General features: G+C 53.3%; 1 protein-coding gene across 1 annotated transcript in view; it reads left to right on the top strand.

The window, feature by feature from the left end:
* The first annotated feature begins 513 nt into the window (after positions 1 to 513).
* LOC129135255 (serine/threonine-protein kinase SMG1-like) overlaps positions 514 to 15,944 on the top strand; it is a 41,457-nt gene continuing 26,026 nt past the window's right edge. Inside the window, exon 1 of the mRNA XM_054669080.2 lies at positions 514 to 1,118. Coding sequence (XP_054525055.1) covers positions 581 to 1,118 — 538 coding nt within the window. The 5' untranslated portion in view covers positions 514 to 580. The remainder of the gene's footprint in view (positions 1,119 to 15,944) is intronic.

Here is a 15,944-nt window from a genome sequence, read left to right as displayed (position 1 = left end):
CCCTCAGGTCATCCTCTCATCCCTGCCCCGTGCCCCAGGAGCTGGTTGTGGGGGCGGTTCCATCCCCTCGGCCCATCCGGGACAGGAGCCTAGGTTCCCTTCGGGGGGTACCCCAAACCCCATCCTTGGCCTCAGGCCAGCCCTGGTGCACTGCCCGCTCCCAGGCTTGACGAGAGGCTGCGGGCCAGTGGGTGAAGGGGCTCGCCCTGACTGCCAGGCCCCGCCCAAGCGCACCCGGGAGGACGGGCTGGGATGACGCGGGCGCCGGGGGGGTAGGTCGCGAGGCCGGGGTCTCCATGGCGCAGGAGTACGGGGGCCTTCGAGGACCACGCGGGCCTGGGAATCGCCTGCCAGGCTGGGCCGGACGACGCACATGCTCCGAGCGGGGTCGAGGGGGCGGGGCTGAGGGCCGCCGCCGGGCCACGGGGCGGGGAGGAGCCGCGGACGGTGGGCGGGGCCAGTGGGCCGGGGCCTAAAAGGCGGCGCGGGCGCGGGCGCGGGCGGCGGGCGGCGGGCGGCGGGCACAATCCTCGCTTGGCTGCGGCTCTCGGGTGTCCCAGGCCCGGCCGGTAAGCAGAGCATGGCGGGTGCGGGCCCGAAGCGGCGCGCGCTAGCGGCCCCGGTGGCCGAGGAGAAGGAAGAGGCGCGGGAGAAGATAATGGCCGCCAAGCGCGCGGACGGCGCGGCGCCGGCAGGCGAGGGCGAGGGCGTGACGCTGCACCGGAACATCACGCTACTCAAGGGCGTGGCCATCATTGTGGGCGCCATCATGGGCTCGGGCATCTTCGTGACGCCCACGGGCGTGCTCAAGGAGGCAGGCTCGCCGGGGCTGGCGCTGGTGGTGTGGGCCGCGTGCGGCGTCTTTTCCATCGTGGGCGCGCTCTGCTACGCGGAGCTGGGCACCACCATCTCCAAATCGGGCGGCGACTACGCCTACATGCTGGACGTCTGCGGCTCGCTGCCCGCCTTCCTCAAGCTCTGGATCGAGCTGCTCATCATCCGGCCTTCGTCGCAGTACATCGTGGCCCTGGTCTTCGCCACCTACCTGCTCAAGCCGCTCTTCCCCACCTGCCCGGTGCCCGAGGAGGCAGCCAAGCTCGTGGCCTGCCACTGCGTGCGTGAGTACGGGGCGCGGGCCGGGGGTTGGGAGGTCGTAGTCCCTGGGTCCCTGCATCCTTGCATCACTACGCCCCTGGCTCCCACATCTCTACATTTTTGCGTTCCTGGACCGTCCCGGCAGTTCTAGGCTAAGGTCATTGGTCCCAGAAACCACGTGCGTTTCTTTCATTCATTCTTTTACACTTCTCCCCACGGGCTGGGAATATCTTCAGTGACGGGACAGCAGGGTCCCTGCCCTGCCCTTCGGTGGGCATTTCATTCCCCCACTTAAGCGGTTCAGGCAAGTGCCAGCCTCCCGTTGGCCCCGCTGAGCAATACTCCCAGCCTCTTGCGTGGCACCCACGTGGAGTAACTGAGCAACCGGTTTATTGTTAAAGCTCCGATTGCTGACTGGTTGGTGAAAAGGAAATTGCAGTTAAAAAGAAAATTATTCATTTCTGCACTCCACACCAGCTCGTCAGGAATCAGTGACACGGGCTGACTCATAAGAAAACAGTAGTAATAAAATCGTGTGCGGGTAGTGACTGGTGCTGGTTTAGGCTAAGGGATCCCCCCTGAGGGTTGCCCAGTAGTGAGAGAGCGGAGCTTGGCTGCAGATTCAGTCTGTGTTGCAGTGAATGGACGTGCGGGTCCCAGGTTACTCTGGGAAACAGCCATGGGGCTCCTGTTTTGGTGGGCATGGTGCTGGTGTGTTCTTCACCAGGCCAGAGAGAACTGCTTTTCAAAATAGTTTTCTTTTCTTTTTTTTTTTTTGAGATGGAGTCTTGCTCTGTCGCCCTGGCTGGAGTGCAGTGGCGCGATCTCGGCTCACTGCAAGCCCCGCCTCCCGGGTTCACGCCATTCTCCTGCCTCAGCCTTCCGAGTAGCTGGGACTACAGGCGCTCGCCACTACGCCCGGCTAATTTTTTTTGTATTTTTAGTAGAGACGGGGTTTCACCGTGTTAGCCAGGATGGTCTCGATCTCCTGACCTTGTGATCCGCCCGCCTCGGCCTCCCAAAGTGCTGGGATTACAGGCGTGAGCCGCCGTACCCGGCCTCAAAATAGTTTTCTTGTGGGATTTCAGGGGGAAAATCACTTGTACCAGATACCACATGATTTGGTTGGGTGGCGTGGGAAGGCGGGTCTTGGCAATTCTCAGGTTCATCCCATGGCAAGGATCGGCCTGGATCTCAGTAGTGTGTGTACACATTCAAGGTGGGAAGAGTTAATTTATAGTTGGGGTCTTGAGCCATGAAATCAGGGGAGTGGCTTCTGACTGGCAGGACCTGTTGGCGCTGTTTTCTGCCACACCGTACTTTGGGGAGAAGGGGGAGGGGGAGGCATTTCTTCATAAATGTGAGAATGCCCCGAGGGCAAGACTCAGCAGGGCTCTGTGTGGTTTCTCTGAGGCTCTGAGCAGAGCAGCCGCACCACCATGCAGGTCAAAGCCGGGAAAAATCGTAGTAGGACAGGAGTGGGGAGAGCCTGTGGCTTCCAGCTGGGCGTTGGACATGTGAATGTAGGGGATGACTCTGATTTCTTTTTTTTGTCATTAGAATTTCACTGGTTCAGTCTCCCTCCCGCCTAGGTACATGTCCGCCTGGTATGTAACGACATGGATAATAGCTTATGCAGCCTGCACTCTTACCTTTAAAAAATGAATCCCTGTTGGCTGGGTGTGATGGCCCACGCCTATAATCCCAGCACTATGAGAGGCCAAGACGGGCAGATCTACCAAGGTCAGGAGTCCGAGACCAGCCTGACCAACATGGTGAAACCCCATCTCTACTAAAAATACAAAAATTAGCTGAGCATAGTGGCTCACGCCTGTAATCCCAGCTACTTATGAGTCTGAGGCATGCTCCGGGACGTGGAGGTTGCAGTGAGTTGAGATCCTGCCACTGCACTCCAGCCTGGGTGACAGAGCAAGCCTGTCTCAAAAAAAAAAAAAAAAAAAAAAAGCAGCCCCTGGGTGCTGAGTGTCTGACTTCCTGTTGGTGCCAGGAGTGAGTTGTGGGAAATGCTTCATTGGCCACCAGGAAGGAGACATAGGATGGGGCGCTGCCTAGTTTTCTCTTTCTAATAAAAATCACATCAGTCATACATGAATTCATCATCATTTAAAAATTCAAACCAGCCAGGCACTGTGGCTCATGCCTGTAATCCCAGCACTTTGGGAGGCCGAGGGAGGCGGATCACCTGAAGTCAGGAGTTCGAGACCAGCCTGGCCAACATGGGGAAACCCCATCTCTACTAAAAATACAAAAAATTAGCCAGGCATGGTGGCAGATGCCTGTAATCCCAGCTACTCGGGAAGCTGAGGCAGGAGAATCACTAGAACCCAGGAGGTGGAGGTTGCAGTGAGCTGAGATCGCACCACTGCACTCCAGCTTGGGCAACAAGGCGAAACTCTGTCTCAAAAAAAAAAGCAAAAATCAGCTGGGCTTGACGGCGCACACCTGTAGTCCCAGCTACTCGGAGGCTGAGGCAGGAGAACTGCTTGAACTCGGGAGCCAAGATGGTGCCACTAAGCTCCTGCCTGGGTGACACATTTCTCCTCCTTTACCACCCCCCAGCCCCAGAGTTTCTGTGGCTGACAGTGTATGCTTCCAGAGCTGCTTCTGTTACAAATATATCGCTGGCCTATTTATTTAAAAGATCATAATGTACAACTTGTTCTCCACCTTTTTTTTAAGCCTAAAATGGTTTTGCCATGTTCCCAGGCAGTACGCAGAGGCTGCCCTCTTTAGCTGCTAAGAAGACTTCCCTGTGTCGGCAGGAACAAGTGTGCTCACCGCCCCCACCCCCCAACCCCCCGTAGACCCCTGTGGAGGGCATTTGGGGTTTCCCAGCTTTGTGCAAATGGGAAAAGGTTATGTGGTTTTTTGTTTTTTGTTTTTGTTTTTGTTTTGAGACAGAGTCTGTCTCTGTCGCCCAGGCTCGTTGCTCACTGCAACCTCTGCTTCCTGGTTTTAAGCAATTCTCCTGCCTCAACCTTCGGAGTTTAGATTACAGGCATGTGCCTCAGCCTCCCAATTTGCTAGGATTACAGGCATGAGCCATCGCACCCGGCGGGGTGTGGATTCTAATGTAATAGCTAATGTGCCTCCCAAAGAGGCTGTACCAAGTCACAGGTTCCTGGATTTATTTTGTGGTAATAGGGCTTTAAAAAGTATTTTTATTTATTTATTTTTATTTTATTTTATGTTTGAGATGGAGTTTTGCTCTTACCCAGGCTGGAGTACAATGGCGCGATCTCGGCTCACTACAACCTCCACCTCCCGGGTTCAAGCGACTCTCCTGCCTCAGCCTCCCGAGTAGCTGGGACTACAGGTGCCCACCATGCCCAGCTAATTTTTTGTATTTTTAGCAGAGACAGGGCTTCACCATGTTGGCCAGGCTTGTCTTGAACTCCTGACCTCAGGTGATCCACCCGCCTCTGCCTCCCAAAGTGCTGGGATTACAGGCTTGAGCCACCGCACCCGGCCTAAAATAGCTTTCCAGCAGTCCTTTTGGTCCCAGTAGGTAAAGCTTCAAGGCAGGCTCTAGAGTGCCAGCCCTCTCTGACCCAGAGGTGAGGGTTAATGTTAATAGGATCCCTTTCAGCGAAAGTTAGGGCCACACTTCTCATGTCCCTAAGCCATTTGTACTTGTTTTTTTTCTCTGACCCACCTGTGTATGTGGTGAGTATGTGTGTATGTGTTGCTTTTTTTTTTTTTTTGGAAAGTGATTTTCAGTAACAGAAAGGGATGTGCTCTCTGCAAGAGTGAGTCTATTCTTGCCCCTGTGTGTAAGGCAAGAAGGAGAAGTTGTGTTCTCTGAACAGGCAGACCCTGCTGAGAGAGGGAGGTGTGTTGGGGTTCAATCATTCTGGTGGGAAAGATATTAGAGATAGTTATAGAAATAGACACAAATCTTGGAAGGCCGAGAAGTTGGCATAACTTTGGTAATTAGCTCTGGCTGAAGGCGGCCTGATCCCTTTACCTTTAGTTAAACAAATAAACATAGAAATAAAAGAAAGGCAGAGTAGTTTACCTAGCTAGCTTGTTTACTCATATAATCTTAAGACCCTGGGTGCTTAAATGCTTTTTACTCGGAAAGTCCACAATGTCTGTTACACTCTAATGGTGTTGACTCAAGCTTTTGTTAATTAATCATACTGAATAAATGCGCGTCTGACTAGCTGATCAGGGCCAAGTAGCAACTGTTTACAGGACTCAGCAGGGAGCCTATAAGCAGCTGGGACCCTCAGCTGGACTGGCAGAGCAGAATATCTATGTGTCTGTACTTTATTCATCTGTCACGGGGTCACGGGTCTGTAAGGGACAGACTCCCTGCAGCTGGTGCCCCCTCGAAAGGAGTGCTGTCGCAGAGGTGGGCTTGGCTGAGGCTGGTAGAACTCCAAGCTGATTCTCAGGTCATTCTGACTTCAGCTCGGAGAAGGGCAGTGGATGTCCCAGGAAGGGAGACCCTGCCCTTGTAGGGGGACTTCTGACAGGTGCAGGGGGCAGCCTGGAGCCCGGACCAGTGGGCAGGATGGGCGCTCCAGGGTGTGAAGGAGAGGCTGGGCGTTTGATCTGTGGACATTGTTCCTGGAGCAGTGAAAAGCCATAGAAAGTGATTTATTTTATTTATTTATTTATTTATTTTGAGACGGAATTTCGCTCTTTTTGCCCAGGCTGGAGTGCAATGGCACGATCTCGGCTCACTGCAACCTCTGCCTCCCGGGTTCAAGCGACTCTCCTGACTCAGCCTCCCGAGTAGCTGGGATTACAGGCATGCACCACCATGCCTGGTTAATTTTGCATTTTTTAGTAGAGACAGGGTTTCTCCATGTTGGCCAGACTGGTCTTGAACTCCTGACCTCAGGTGATCCGCCCACCTCGGCCTCCCAAAGTGCTGGGATTACAGGCGTGAGCCAGTGTACCCAGCTGATTTTTTTTTTTTTTAAATGATCATACATAAGGTTGGGTTCCAGAATTTTCTGCTTAGGAAGGGAAAGGGCACCTTTTACCCCCTTAGTCCTTGAGCCTGATCCTACAGAAGGTACAGTGGCTTTTGGGTCTGGATCCTCAGCCCTCGGGCCTCTGAGGCTGCCTTGGGAGAGGGTACGGATTTGAGAACAAGGTTCTCAGTTTTGCTGGCTGGCTTTTCAGTCGCCCAGGCACGTCCCACAGAAAGTTTCTTTTTGTGAAATAATCATGTGAAATGGGTTGGCCTCGGTGCTTAGAACCATCCCACTGACGGTGAGTGGAAAAAATCCCTTGCTTGTCAGTCTGGTTAGGAGATGAGGTCCTTTCACGCGTGTCTTCGTGTTGGTGCGCTTTTCACTGGTTATAAAGATGAGAGGAACCAGCTCTATGTGTCTCTTTCTGGATGGCCATATGGAACTTGTCATGACAGTAGGGTTGTGTGGGTTATTTATTGCTTGATGAAGACTTGGCAGCGTGTACTGGAAATTCAAGCAATGCTGGGTTTTATCAGAAGGCGCAAAGGCTGGAGTTGAGATTCTGGCTGGGCCTGGATTTGGTTTGGGCAGTTTATCTGACCTCCCTGGGCCCCAGCTGGCTCTGCATAGTGAGTAGGGTAGCATCTACTCAAAGTCCCGGCCACAGCCGTGGACCGGCACTGGCCCAGGTGAGCTCTCAGTAAGTGGGAACTCACAGGTTCAGAAGATGCTGTGGGCCTCAGGGGCTTCCACCTCCAGGGAGGTGCTCTCAGAAGAAGGGCCTGATGGGCTCACCGCATCGTGGAGAAGATACCCCGGCTCAGTCTCAGTCAGTTCCCCAAGTGCATAGGTGTTCGGGAAGTGGCCTGCAGACAGCTCCTCCATGCCTCCTGTTTCCCTGTCCCAGTTGGGTGAAGCATGGGAGCCTGCTGGGACAGTCCCAGGCGTGCCGTCACGCAGGGGCAGGCCGTCCATCGGTCTCGCGGGACTCTGGCTGCGGGTGGCTGAGGACACCTGGCCTCATGGGAGACGGTGCCAGGGTCCCTGGAGTGAGGTGGGTCTCCTCCCCATGGCTGTCACTCCTCAGCAGATTGGTGTGGGCGAGTGTGCGTTTAGGAACCTGTGAGCTGAGACATTGTCCAGCTAGCATCAGGCCAAAAGCAACCAAGGCTTTGAGAAATCCACCTGGCCCTGCCGAGCCTGTTTCTGGCTGTGGAATGGGATTTGCCCCAGCGCCAGGTGTCTGGGAATCACAGGCCTCCGTGTGTGAAGGTGCCAGTTGCACGGGCTGTGACCGTCCCTCCACGTGCTTGTATCTCCTGCTCACTGTGCATGTTGAGCAGCCCTCAGCCTCACTGTCTTCTCCTTTGGCAAAAAGAAAGGAGCAAGGGAACAAAGAGAGGGAGGGAAGAGCCAGAGACAGGAGCCAGGGTTTCCTTTAGTCTGGAGCTCTGGGTGCAAGATGATGTCACCCACCCACACTCGGCATAGGCCCAGGGTCGGGGGGCTGTGGGTGGAAGTAGGAATCGCCACAACTGTCTCTGAGCCCCTCCCTAAAGGGTGAAGGGTGTAAGTGGTGGGTTTTGATGGCTGTGGGCTTAGCTGTGGTCAGTGGACTCAAAGCTGTGGACTCAAAGGCCAGTTGGCCAGTTAGCAGTGACCAGAGAGCAGAGGGGGCCTGTGTGTGTTTTGCCCCAGGGTCTTCAGGCTGCCTGGCTGCCTCTATCCGCCCCCTTGGTGTGTCCAGCACCCCCCTGGGGTATCCAGCACCTGTAACCTGTAGCCCCGCTTCTCAGTCCAGGCCTGTTCCAGGGCCCCCCCCGGGGTATCAAGCACCTGTAGCCTGTAGCCCCACTTCTCAGTCCAGGCCTGTGTAAAACCTGGCCCCGGGTTGGGTTTTGGGATCCCTGCACCCCTCCATCCCCAACCCCCCACAGCTGGGACCCTGGCTCAGCTAGCAAAGGTTCTGCGTGTTTAAGGAGCTGGGTGGGCCCCAGAGCTCAAGCCGTGGGCTCATTGCAGGCGGCAGCCAGTGATTAGTGCTGAAATCCGACTTTCCCAGCCAGACATGAAAGTGCCGCCGGCGCCTGGGCAGGTCACACTGCATCTCGGGATTCGGGGCAAGGCCATAGGGCGAGTTCACAGAAGCACATGACCTGAGCCACACAGGAGAGCCTAACGGGCACTTCTGACCCTTTTTTCTTGGGTCACAGACCTCTTTCATAATCCAGCAGAATGTGCAGAATCTTGCCCAGGAATGTGTACCAGCCGCCTTCACACAGAAGGGTGGGCTGCGCAGACCCCCGAGGGCCCAGGCCAGGGTGAGAGCCACCCCCTGGAGAGGGGTGTCCAAGGTAGGGCACACGCTTGCACCACCTCTTGGCACCTCTTGGCCACCACTTTCCACTCCAGCCTTTGAAGCCAGTGATAATCCCCAATTTACAGCTGGGGAAACTGAGGCAGGAGCGAGCCAGGAGCCAGGGGCCACAGTGCCCACCTCTACACTGAGGCCACCGTTTGTCATCAGGCATAGGGGAGCACACAGCCACGCCTGGGGAGTCTGGTGGGTGCCAGGGGTCTGGGGAGGTGTCAGCAAGACTGGGTGGCCCAGTCGGCCCAGGTAAGGACACAGGTGGGTCAGAGGCTCATCTGTGTTCCCCAGCAACCCCTAGGGGCTCTTCGCGCTCCTCCACCCTTCTCCATCCTTCCCACACTCACATCCAGGTATCCTGGACAGCCACAGGGTTCTGCCCCCCAGTAGGCCTGGCCCTCCCTGGAGCATCACCTGGATGGCTGGCCATGGGCAGGCCTTGCCTGGCCCGTCTGCAGGGACAGGGCATGTGTATGCACGCAGATTGGTACTGTGTGCCCGCGCGCTCCCCAGAGGCCCTGTGGCAGCACCCCCTTCCCGCCGCTGCGCTTTTCCAACAGGAGGGCCCCCCCGCAGCGTCTCCTTCCCTGATTGTGGCCAAATCCTGAACTCTCCCTCTGGAAGGCGGACCCTCCGGGGTGGCCACAGCTCGTGCCCTCCGGGAGCGTGGGAGGCGTCTCTTTCTCTGCATCCCTGGCCGTCAGACCGCCCCAGGTGGGGACCATTCTCTGGCATTGCCCGCCCCTCCCCTGCCCTAGGATTTGCCCACTATGTGAGGAATGAGCACCAACCTCCTATTCCGGGCCTTGGAGCGTGACGCCCGCAAACTCGATCCCTGCTGAGTCATCCTGACCTCGGGGTGGGCCAGCATCTGTCACTGCTGAGACACTATATGTGTGAGCTGCTTGTTAACGAGAAAGCCAGAGTCTGTAAAATATTTGAAGAGATTTATCCGGAGTTAAATGTGAGGACCAAGGCCTGGAGGCCCTGAGGACATGTGCCCCAGGGGGTGGGCCACAGCTGGAGTTCATACCTTGTACAAGGACAGAAGTTACAGGCAGATATCAGTCAGTATGAAAGGTATTTGTTGGTTCTGCCAAGAAAGGCGGGACAACTCCAAGGCGGGATGGGCTTCCTGGTCACAAGTGGGTTCAAAGATTTCTTTATTCTTTATATATATATATATATATATATATATATTTTTTTTTTTTTTTTTTGAGATGCTTTTGTTACTCAGGCTGGAGTGCAGTGGCGTGATCTCAGTTCACTGCAACCTCCGCCTCCTGGGTTCAAGTGATTCTCCTGCCTTAGCTTCCCGAGTAGCTGGGACTACAGGCATGCACCACCATGCCCAGCTAATTTTGTGTTTTTAGTAGAGACAGGGGTTTCACCATGTTGGTCAGGCTGGTTTTGAACTCCTGATCTCAGGTGATCTGCCCACCTTGGCTTCCCAAAGTGCTGGGATTACAGGCATGGGCCACTGTGCCTGGCAAAAGATTTTCTGATTCACAATTGGTTGAAAGAGTTATTAGCTAAAGACCTGGAATCAATAGAAAGGAGTATCTGGGTAAGACAGGAGGTTGTGGAGACCAATATTGTGTTTTGTTTTGTTTTGTTTTTGTCACCCAGGCTGGAGTGCAGTGGCATGATCTCGGCTCACTGCAACCTGGTTCAAGCGATTCTCCTGCCTCAGCCTCCCAAGTAGCTGGGATTGCAGGTGCCTGCCACCACCATGCCTAGCTAATTTTGTATTTTTAGTAGAGATGGGGTTTCTCCATGTCGGTCGGCCTGGTCTCGAACTCCTGACCTCGTGATCTGCCCACCTCAGCCTCCCAAAGTGCTGGGATTACAGGCATGAGCCACTGAGCCAGGCCAAGATCTGTGTTTGAATGTTAGTGCTGGTCAGCTGTACCTGAATTCCAGAGGGAGGGGGTATAACAAGGCCTGTGTGACCCTTCTTCCCATCATGACTTGAGCTCGTTTTTCAGGTTAACTTTGGAATATCCCTTTGGCCAATAGGAGGGGTCCCTTCAGTCACTTAGGGGGCTTAGAATTTTATTTTTGGTGTACGTGCTCAAACTGCAGCTGCTACAAAACCAAGGCCACGGTGACCCTGGTGCCAGTCCAGCTTTGTCCCTGTGCTCTCGAGCTGCTGGAGGCCAATGCAGGATTCTGCCCACAGCTCACATGTGTGGCTTCAGAGCCTGAGGGTTCTTGGGGCTGTGTCTTCACCTGGTACCGTGTAGGGGCCCTGTGAGCTGAGTCAACTGGAAGAGCCCAGAGCCTCTGCAGAAGGCCTGAGCAGGGCCCGGGCACTGTCCCGGGAGCTCTGAGTCCCTCAAGCTGTGTGGCCCGCAGCCAGGCGCTTGACTTCTCTGGCGTTTGCTTCAGAGCTGGGAGCCTGGGGTGGCGTAGGTCTTTGGCAGGGGTCAGGTAGGGGAGGGGCCAGCCAGGAATCAAACATCCCTGACAGGTGAGGGGGCAGGTGAGGAGGGCAGGGCAGGAGCCCCTGGAGCACTTGTGCAGCAGCATCTGGACCGGTGCAAGCCCTGAGATGGCTTCAGGTCCTGCTCAGAGCTAAGGGCTCCCTGTCACCAGGGATTCTTCCATCACTGCACCTGCAGAGCCCATTGGGATTGGGGAGAGGCCCTGGCCTTAGTTTGGAACAGCTGCATCCGCCTGTCGGGTATACAGGCTGTGCACTGGTTAAGCCTGAGCGCAGAGTCTGTTCAACGAGTTCATTGTGTGGTATTTGCTTCCGCTTGCTGTTGAGTTGGACTGGCCTGGACGCTGGCCAGGAGCCCAAGTGGACTTGATGCTTCTCTTTGACAGCCAGGATTGAAAAGCCCAGTCAAGTGGGCAGAGCACGAGGGTGAGATTTAGGAGACCTGGATGTCCTCATTTTGCCGCCCAGGAACTGCTGTGTGACTTTCAGCAAGTGGGACAACCTTTCTGAACTATGTTTACACCAGCTATAAAATGGAGGTGTTGGATTGGCTGCCACAAGTGTCCTCCACCTCCACAATACTGTAACTGGAGTGGGTTTTCACTCCTTTTTCTTGTTAGCATAACTGTTGGAGCTATAGAGGGTTTGGAGTGGGGTGTGGGTTTCTGGGCCACAGATGTGTGAGGCTCCGCACTTAGCCAGCAGTGGCAACTCCTTATCACTGGTGCCCATGGCTTCATCTGTGCCCTGAAGATACTCATGCTGCGGTGACTGGTCAGATTAATGGTGATGCTTTCATGGGGCGCCGTAAGACATGTCCGCGAGGTATTTCGCCCATGCAACGGGAGGCAGTGTTCCAGTCTGTTGGAGACAGGAAAGGGAGGCTCAGTCCCTGCGAAGGAACTTGCCCGAGTTCACACAGCATTTCAGCACCGGGTGGCCTGGCTTCAGAGTTTCAGAGGGAGGGGTGGCCCTTCCTGTCGGTCCTGGGGGTCTCCTGGAGTCAGGACCCTTGGGAAACCCAAATCCACCAGGACGCTTGCATCAGGAGAACCTGACCACATGAGAAGCTGCCCTTTTCCGGTTCTACTGCTTACCCTCGACTTGGGGTGTCGGCAAATTTCAGAGCTTGCCAAATCTGCATCTTCCTGGCCTGTTTAAAATGAATGTGTCAGCCCCATTCTGGACAGCAGCTGACACCTCCTCTCTCGTGCCAGCCAGGACAGTGTGGTTGGGCGTAACTCAGCCCCGGTTAAAAATGGAAAAAAGTACAAAGACATGTGTTCAAGGCCTGGTGACAGAATTTGAAAATGTGACACCAGCCTGTTAGTAATTTGTTTTCACAGAAACCTGATTCAACACTGAGCAGACAGGTGGGGCCAGGGCCTTGGGATCATCTCTGTGCTTGCCCAGGGACATCTGTATGTCTGGCCCAAAGGGGGGGCCTTGTGCTCTGCAGAGACTGGACATCAAAATTGAGCCATTATAAGCAGACCATCCTGGCCAGGCACGGTGGCTCACTCCTGTAATTCCAACACTTTGGGAGGCCAAGGTTGGTGGATCACCTGAGGTCAGGAGTTCGAGACCAGCCTGGCCAACATGGTGAAACCCCGTCTCTACTAAAAATACAAAAATTAGCCGGGTGTGGTAGCAGGGGCCTGTAATCTCAGCTACTTGGGAGGCTGAGGCAGGAGAATCGCTTGAACCTGGAGGTGGAGGTTGCAGTGAGCCAGTATTGCACCACTATACTCCAGCCTGGGCAACAAAGTCAGAGTCTGTCTCAAAAAAAAAAAAAAAAAAAAAAAAAGAAGTGAAGAAGGAGGAGAATACTTGGATTGGGATAAAGTAGAAAGAGTCACTGGATTAAAGTTAACTAAAAAACTCATAAACTTTAGAGTGGTATTGAGGAATTGTAAGGTGAACTGAAAAAGGCTCATGGGATTTTAGAGCCAAGAAGGCCTTGAGTGGCAGTTCCTACCTTAGTAGGAATAGCTTCAGTGGTGTGTTGCAGGTGGAACCCAGATTAAAGTGGGTTAAAAAGTAAATGAAGGCAAGGAAGATAAATTTTTCAACAGGTTTGTCTGTGAAGAGTCCAGGCTATTAGATTGATAGAGGGAGAAAGGCAGTTAAAGGGTTTTTTTGTTTTTTGTTTTTTTGAGTCAGAGTCTCACACTGTTGCCCGGTCTGGAGTGCAATGGCGCGACCTCGGCTCACTGCAACCTCCACCTCCGGGGTTCAAGTAGTTCTCCTGCCTCAGCCTCCCAACTAGCTGGGATTACAGGCGCCCACCACCACACCCGGCTAATTTTTTGTATTTTTAGTAGAGACGGGGTTTCACTATGTTGCCCAGGCTGGTCTCAAACTCCCGACCTCATGATCTGCCTGCCTCGCCCTCCCAAAGTGCTGGGATTACAGGCGTGAGCCACCGTGCCCGGCCTTATTTTCTTAATTTTAAAATTTATTTTATTATTATTATTATTATTATGTTTGAGATGGAGTCTCTCTGCTGCCCAGGCTGGAGCGCAATGGTGCAATCTCGGCTCACTGCAACCTCTGCCTCCCGGATTCGAGCGATTCTCCTGCCTCAGCCTCCTGAGTAGCTGGGATTGCAGGCGCCCGCCACCACGCCTGGCTGATATTTGTATTTTTAGTAGAGACGGGGTTTCACTACATTGGCCAGGCTGGTCTTGAACTCCTGACCTCATGATCCACCCACCTTGGCCTCCCAAAGTGCTGGGATTACCAGCGTGAGCCACCGCACCCGGCCTTTAGTTTTTTTTCGAGACAGAGTCTTGCTCTGTCGCCAGGCTGGAGTGTAGTGGCACGATCTCGGCTCACTGCAAGCTCTGCCTCCCGGGTTCAAACGATTCCCCTGCCTCAGCCTCCCAAGTAGCTGGGACTACAGGTGCGTGCCACCACGCTCAGGTAATTTTATTTTTTCTATTTTAGTAGAGACGGGGTTTCACCATGTTGGCCAGGGTGGTCTCAATCTCCTGACCTTATGATCTGCCTGCCTTCGCCCCCCAAAGTGCTGGGATTACAGGCGTGAGCCACCGTGCCCGGCCATTTTTTGTTTTTGTTTTTGTTTTTTTTAAAGTAAGACTTTTGAGAGTGCTCGTATGTTGATGATGTGATAAGCAGTAGTAAAATGGGAGATTTTGCAACGTACAAAAGAAACAGGCCGGGTGCAGTGGCTCAAGCCTGTAATCCCAGCACTTTGGGGAGGCCAAGGTGGGCGGATCACGAGGTCAGGAGATCAAGACCATCCTGGCTAACATGGTGAAACCCCGTCTCTACTAAAAATACAAAAAATTAGCCGGGCGTGGTGGTGGGCGCCTGTAGTCCCAGCTACTTGGGAGGCTGAGGCAGGAGAATGGCGTGAATCCGGGAGGCAATGAGTCGAGATCACGCCACTGCACTTCAGCCTGGGCGACAGAGCGAGACTACATCTCAAAAAAAAAAGACAAGACATACCTTGGAAAATGGGGGGAATAGACAGATCCAGATGATTTCTATGGATAGGAGGTTTATTTGTTCCATTATGCGAAGATGATGGGAAGAAAAGCTGTATGTGCAGATGCAGGTGAATTTGTGGATATATTAGAAGGAAGATGACAGGCAGTGATGGAGTGTTGAAGAGCTCAAACATTAGACAGTACTGGGTCTGAGTTCTGACTCTGCCTTTTACAAGCTGTGCAACCTTAGGCCAGTTATGAAATGTTAGTTATCAAGTTATAACTAATAGGATTGTGTTGAACACGAAATGACATGATAAACATATGTAAACTGCTTGGATCAGTTGCCCACTAGCTCTTGTTAGGAGCTAAAATGTTAGCTCTTGCTGAGGGTGCTGTCAAATGGCTTTTATTTCTCATGGAGCAGAAATCTATAAGGTCATCCACTGGTAGTGGTGGGAGAAGGAAGAAGGTGCAGAAAGTTTTACAGATGTTTTGGAAAGGAAAGAAACCTGGTGAGGGAAATGTGGGCAGCATCAGAGGCCCACTTGAAGTCAGAGAAAACGAGCATTGGGGCATGGAGGTGAGGGGGTACTTTCTTCAGCTTTTCTCTGAAGACAATTGTGCATGTGAAACAAGGGTTAAAATCAGATCTATTGCCTTCCTGGATTTATTGGCTTCGTTTGCTCTTTCTGGCTAATTTGATTGGAGTTCTGAAAATAGAGAATATTAGAGGTTCCTTGGAAGGAAAATAAGCAACACTGAAGTCAAATCTTTATCATGTTTGCTAGAAATGTTATTAAAAAACAAAATTTATGGCCGGGTGCAGTGGCTTATGCCTGTAATCCCAACCCTTTGGGAGGCTGAGGTGAGTGGATCACTTGAGCTCAGGAGTGCGAGACCAGCTTGGGCAACATTTTGGGAATGTTGTAGAGAATGGGACAAAAAAATACAAACGTTGCTGGGCGTGGTGGAGTAAGCCTGTGGTCTCAGCTACTTGGGAGGCTGATGTGGGAGGTTTGCTTGAGCTCGGATTGCGCCACTGCACTCTAGCCTGGGCGACAGTGTGAGACCCTTTTTCAAAACAAACAAGCAACTTTTTTTGAGCTACAGTATATTTAATGGTTTTAAATATGAGTGCAGAGTAAGAGGGAGTCCAGTCCATAAGATGACCCTTGCTTCTAATACTAGTTGCAAGTTTGGGGGTTCCCAAGACCACTCTTTTTTTTTTTTTTTTGAGACAGGGCCTCTCTCTGTCACCCAGGCGAGAGTGCAGTGGCATGATCACGGCTCACTGCGCCCTGAACTCCTCCCTCCCAGGTTCAGGCAGTCCTCCTACCTCAGCCACCTGAGTTGCTGGATCTATGGGCACACACCACCTCGCCTGGCTAGTTTTTGTATATTTTTTAGAGACAGTTTCACCATATTGCCAGGCTGGTCTCAAACTCCTGAGCTCAAGTGATCCGCCTGCCTGGGCCTCCCGAAGTGCTGGGATTACAGGCTTGAGTCACTGTGCCTGGCCAAGACCACTCTTAGGTTGGATGATTTGCCAGGAGGACTCACTAGAACTCATTGAAAGCTCTCATACCCATGGTTAGAGTTTATTGCAGTTTAGGGATTCAGAT

This window comes from Pan troglodytes, chromosome 18, assembly GCF_028858775.2.
Source record: "Pan troglodytes isolate AG18354 chromosome 18, NHGRI_mPanTro3-v2.0_pri, whole genome shotgun sequence".
Taxonomy (NCBI): Eukaryota; Metazoa; Chordata; class Mammalia; order Primates; family Hominidae; genus Pan; species Pan troglodytes.
Note: the sequence above shows the minus strand (reverse complement) of the source record. Positions and strands in the feature narration are given on the sequence as shown.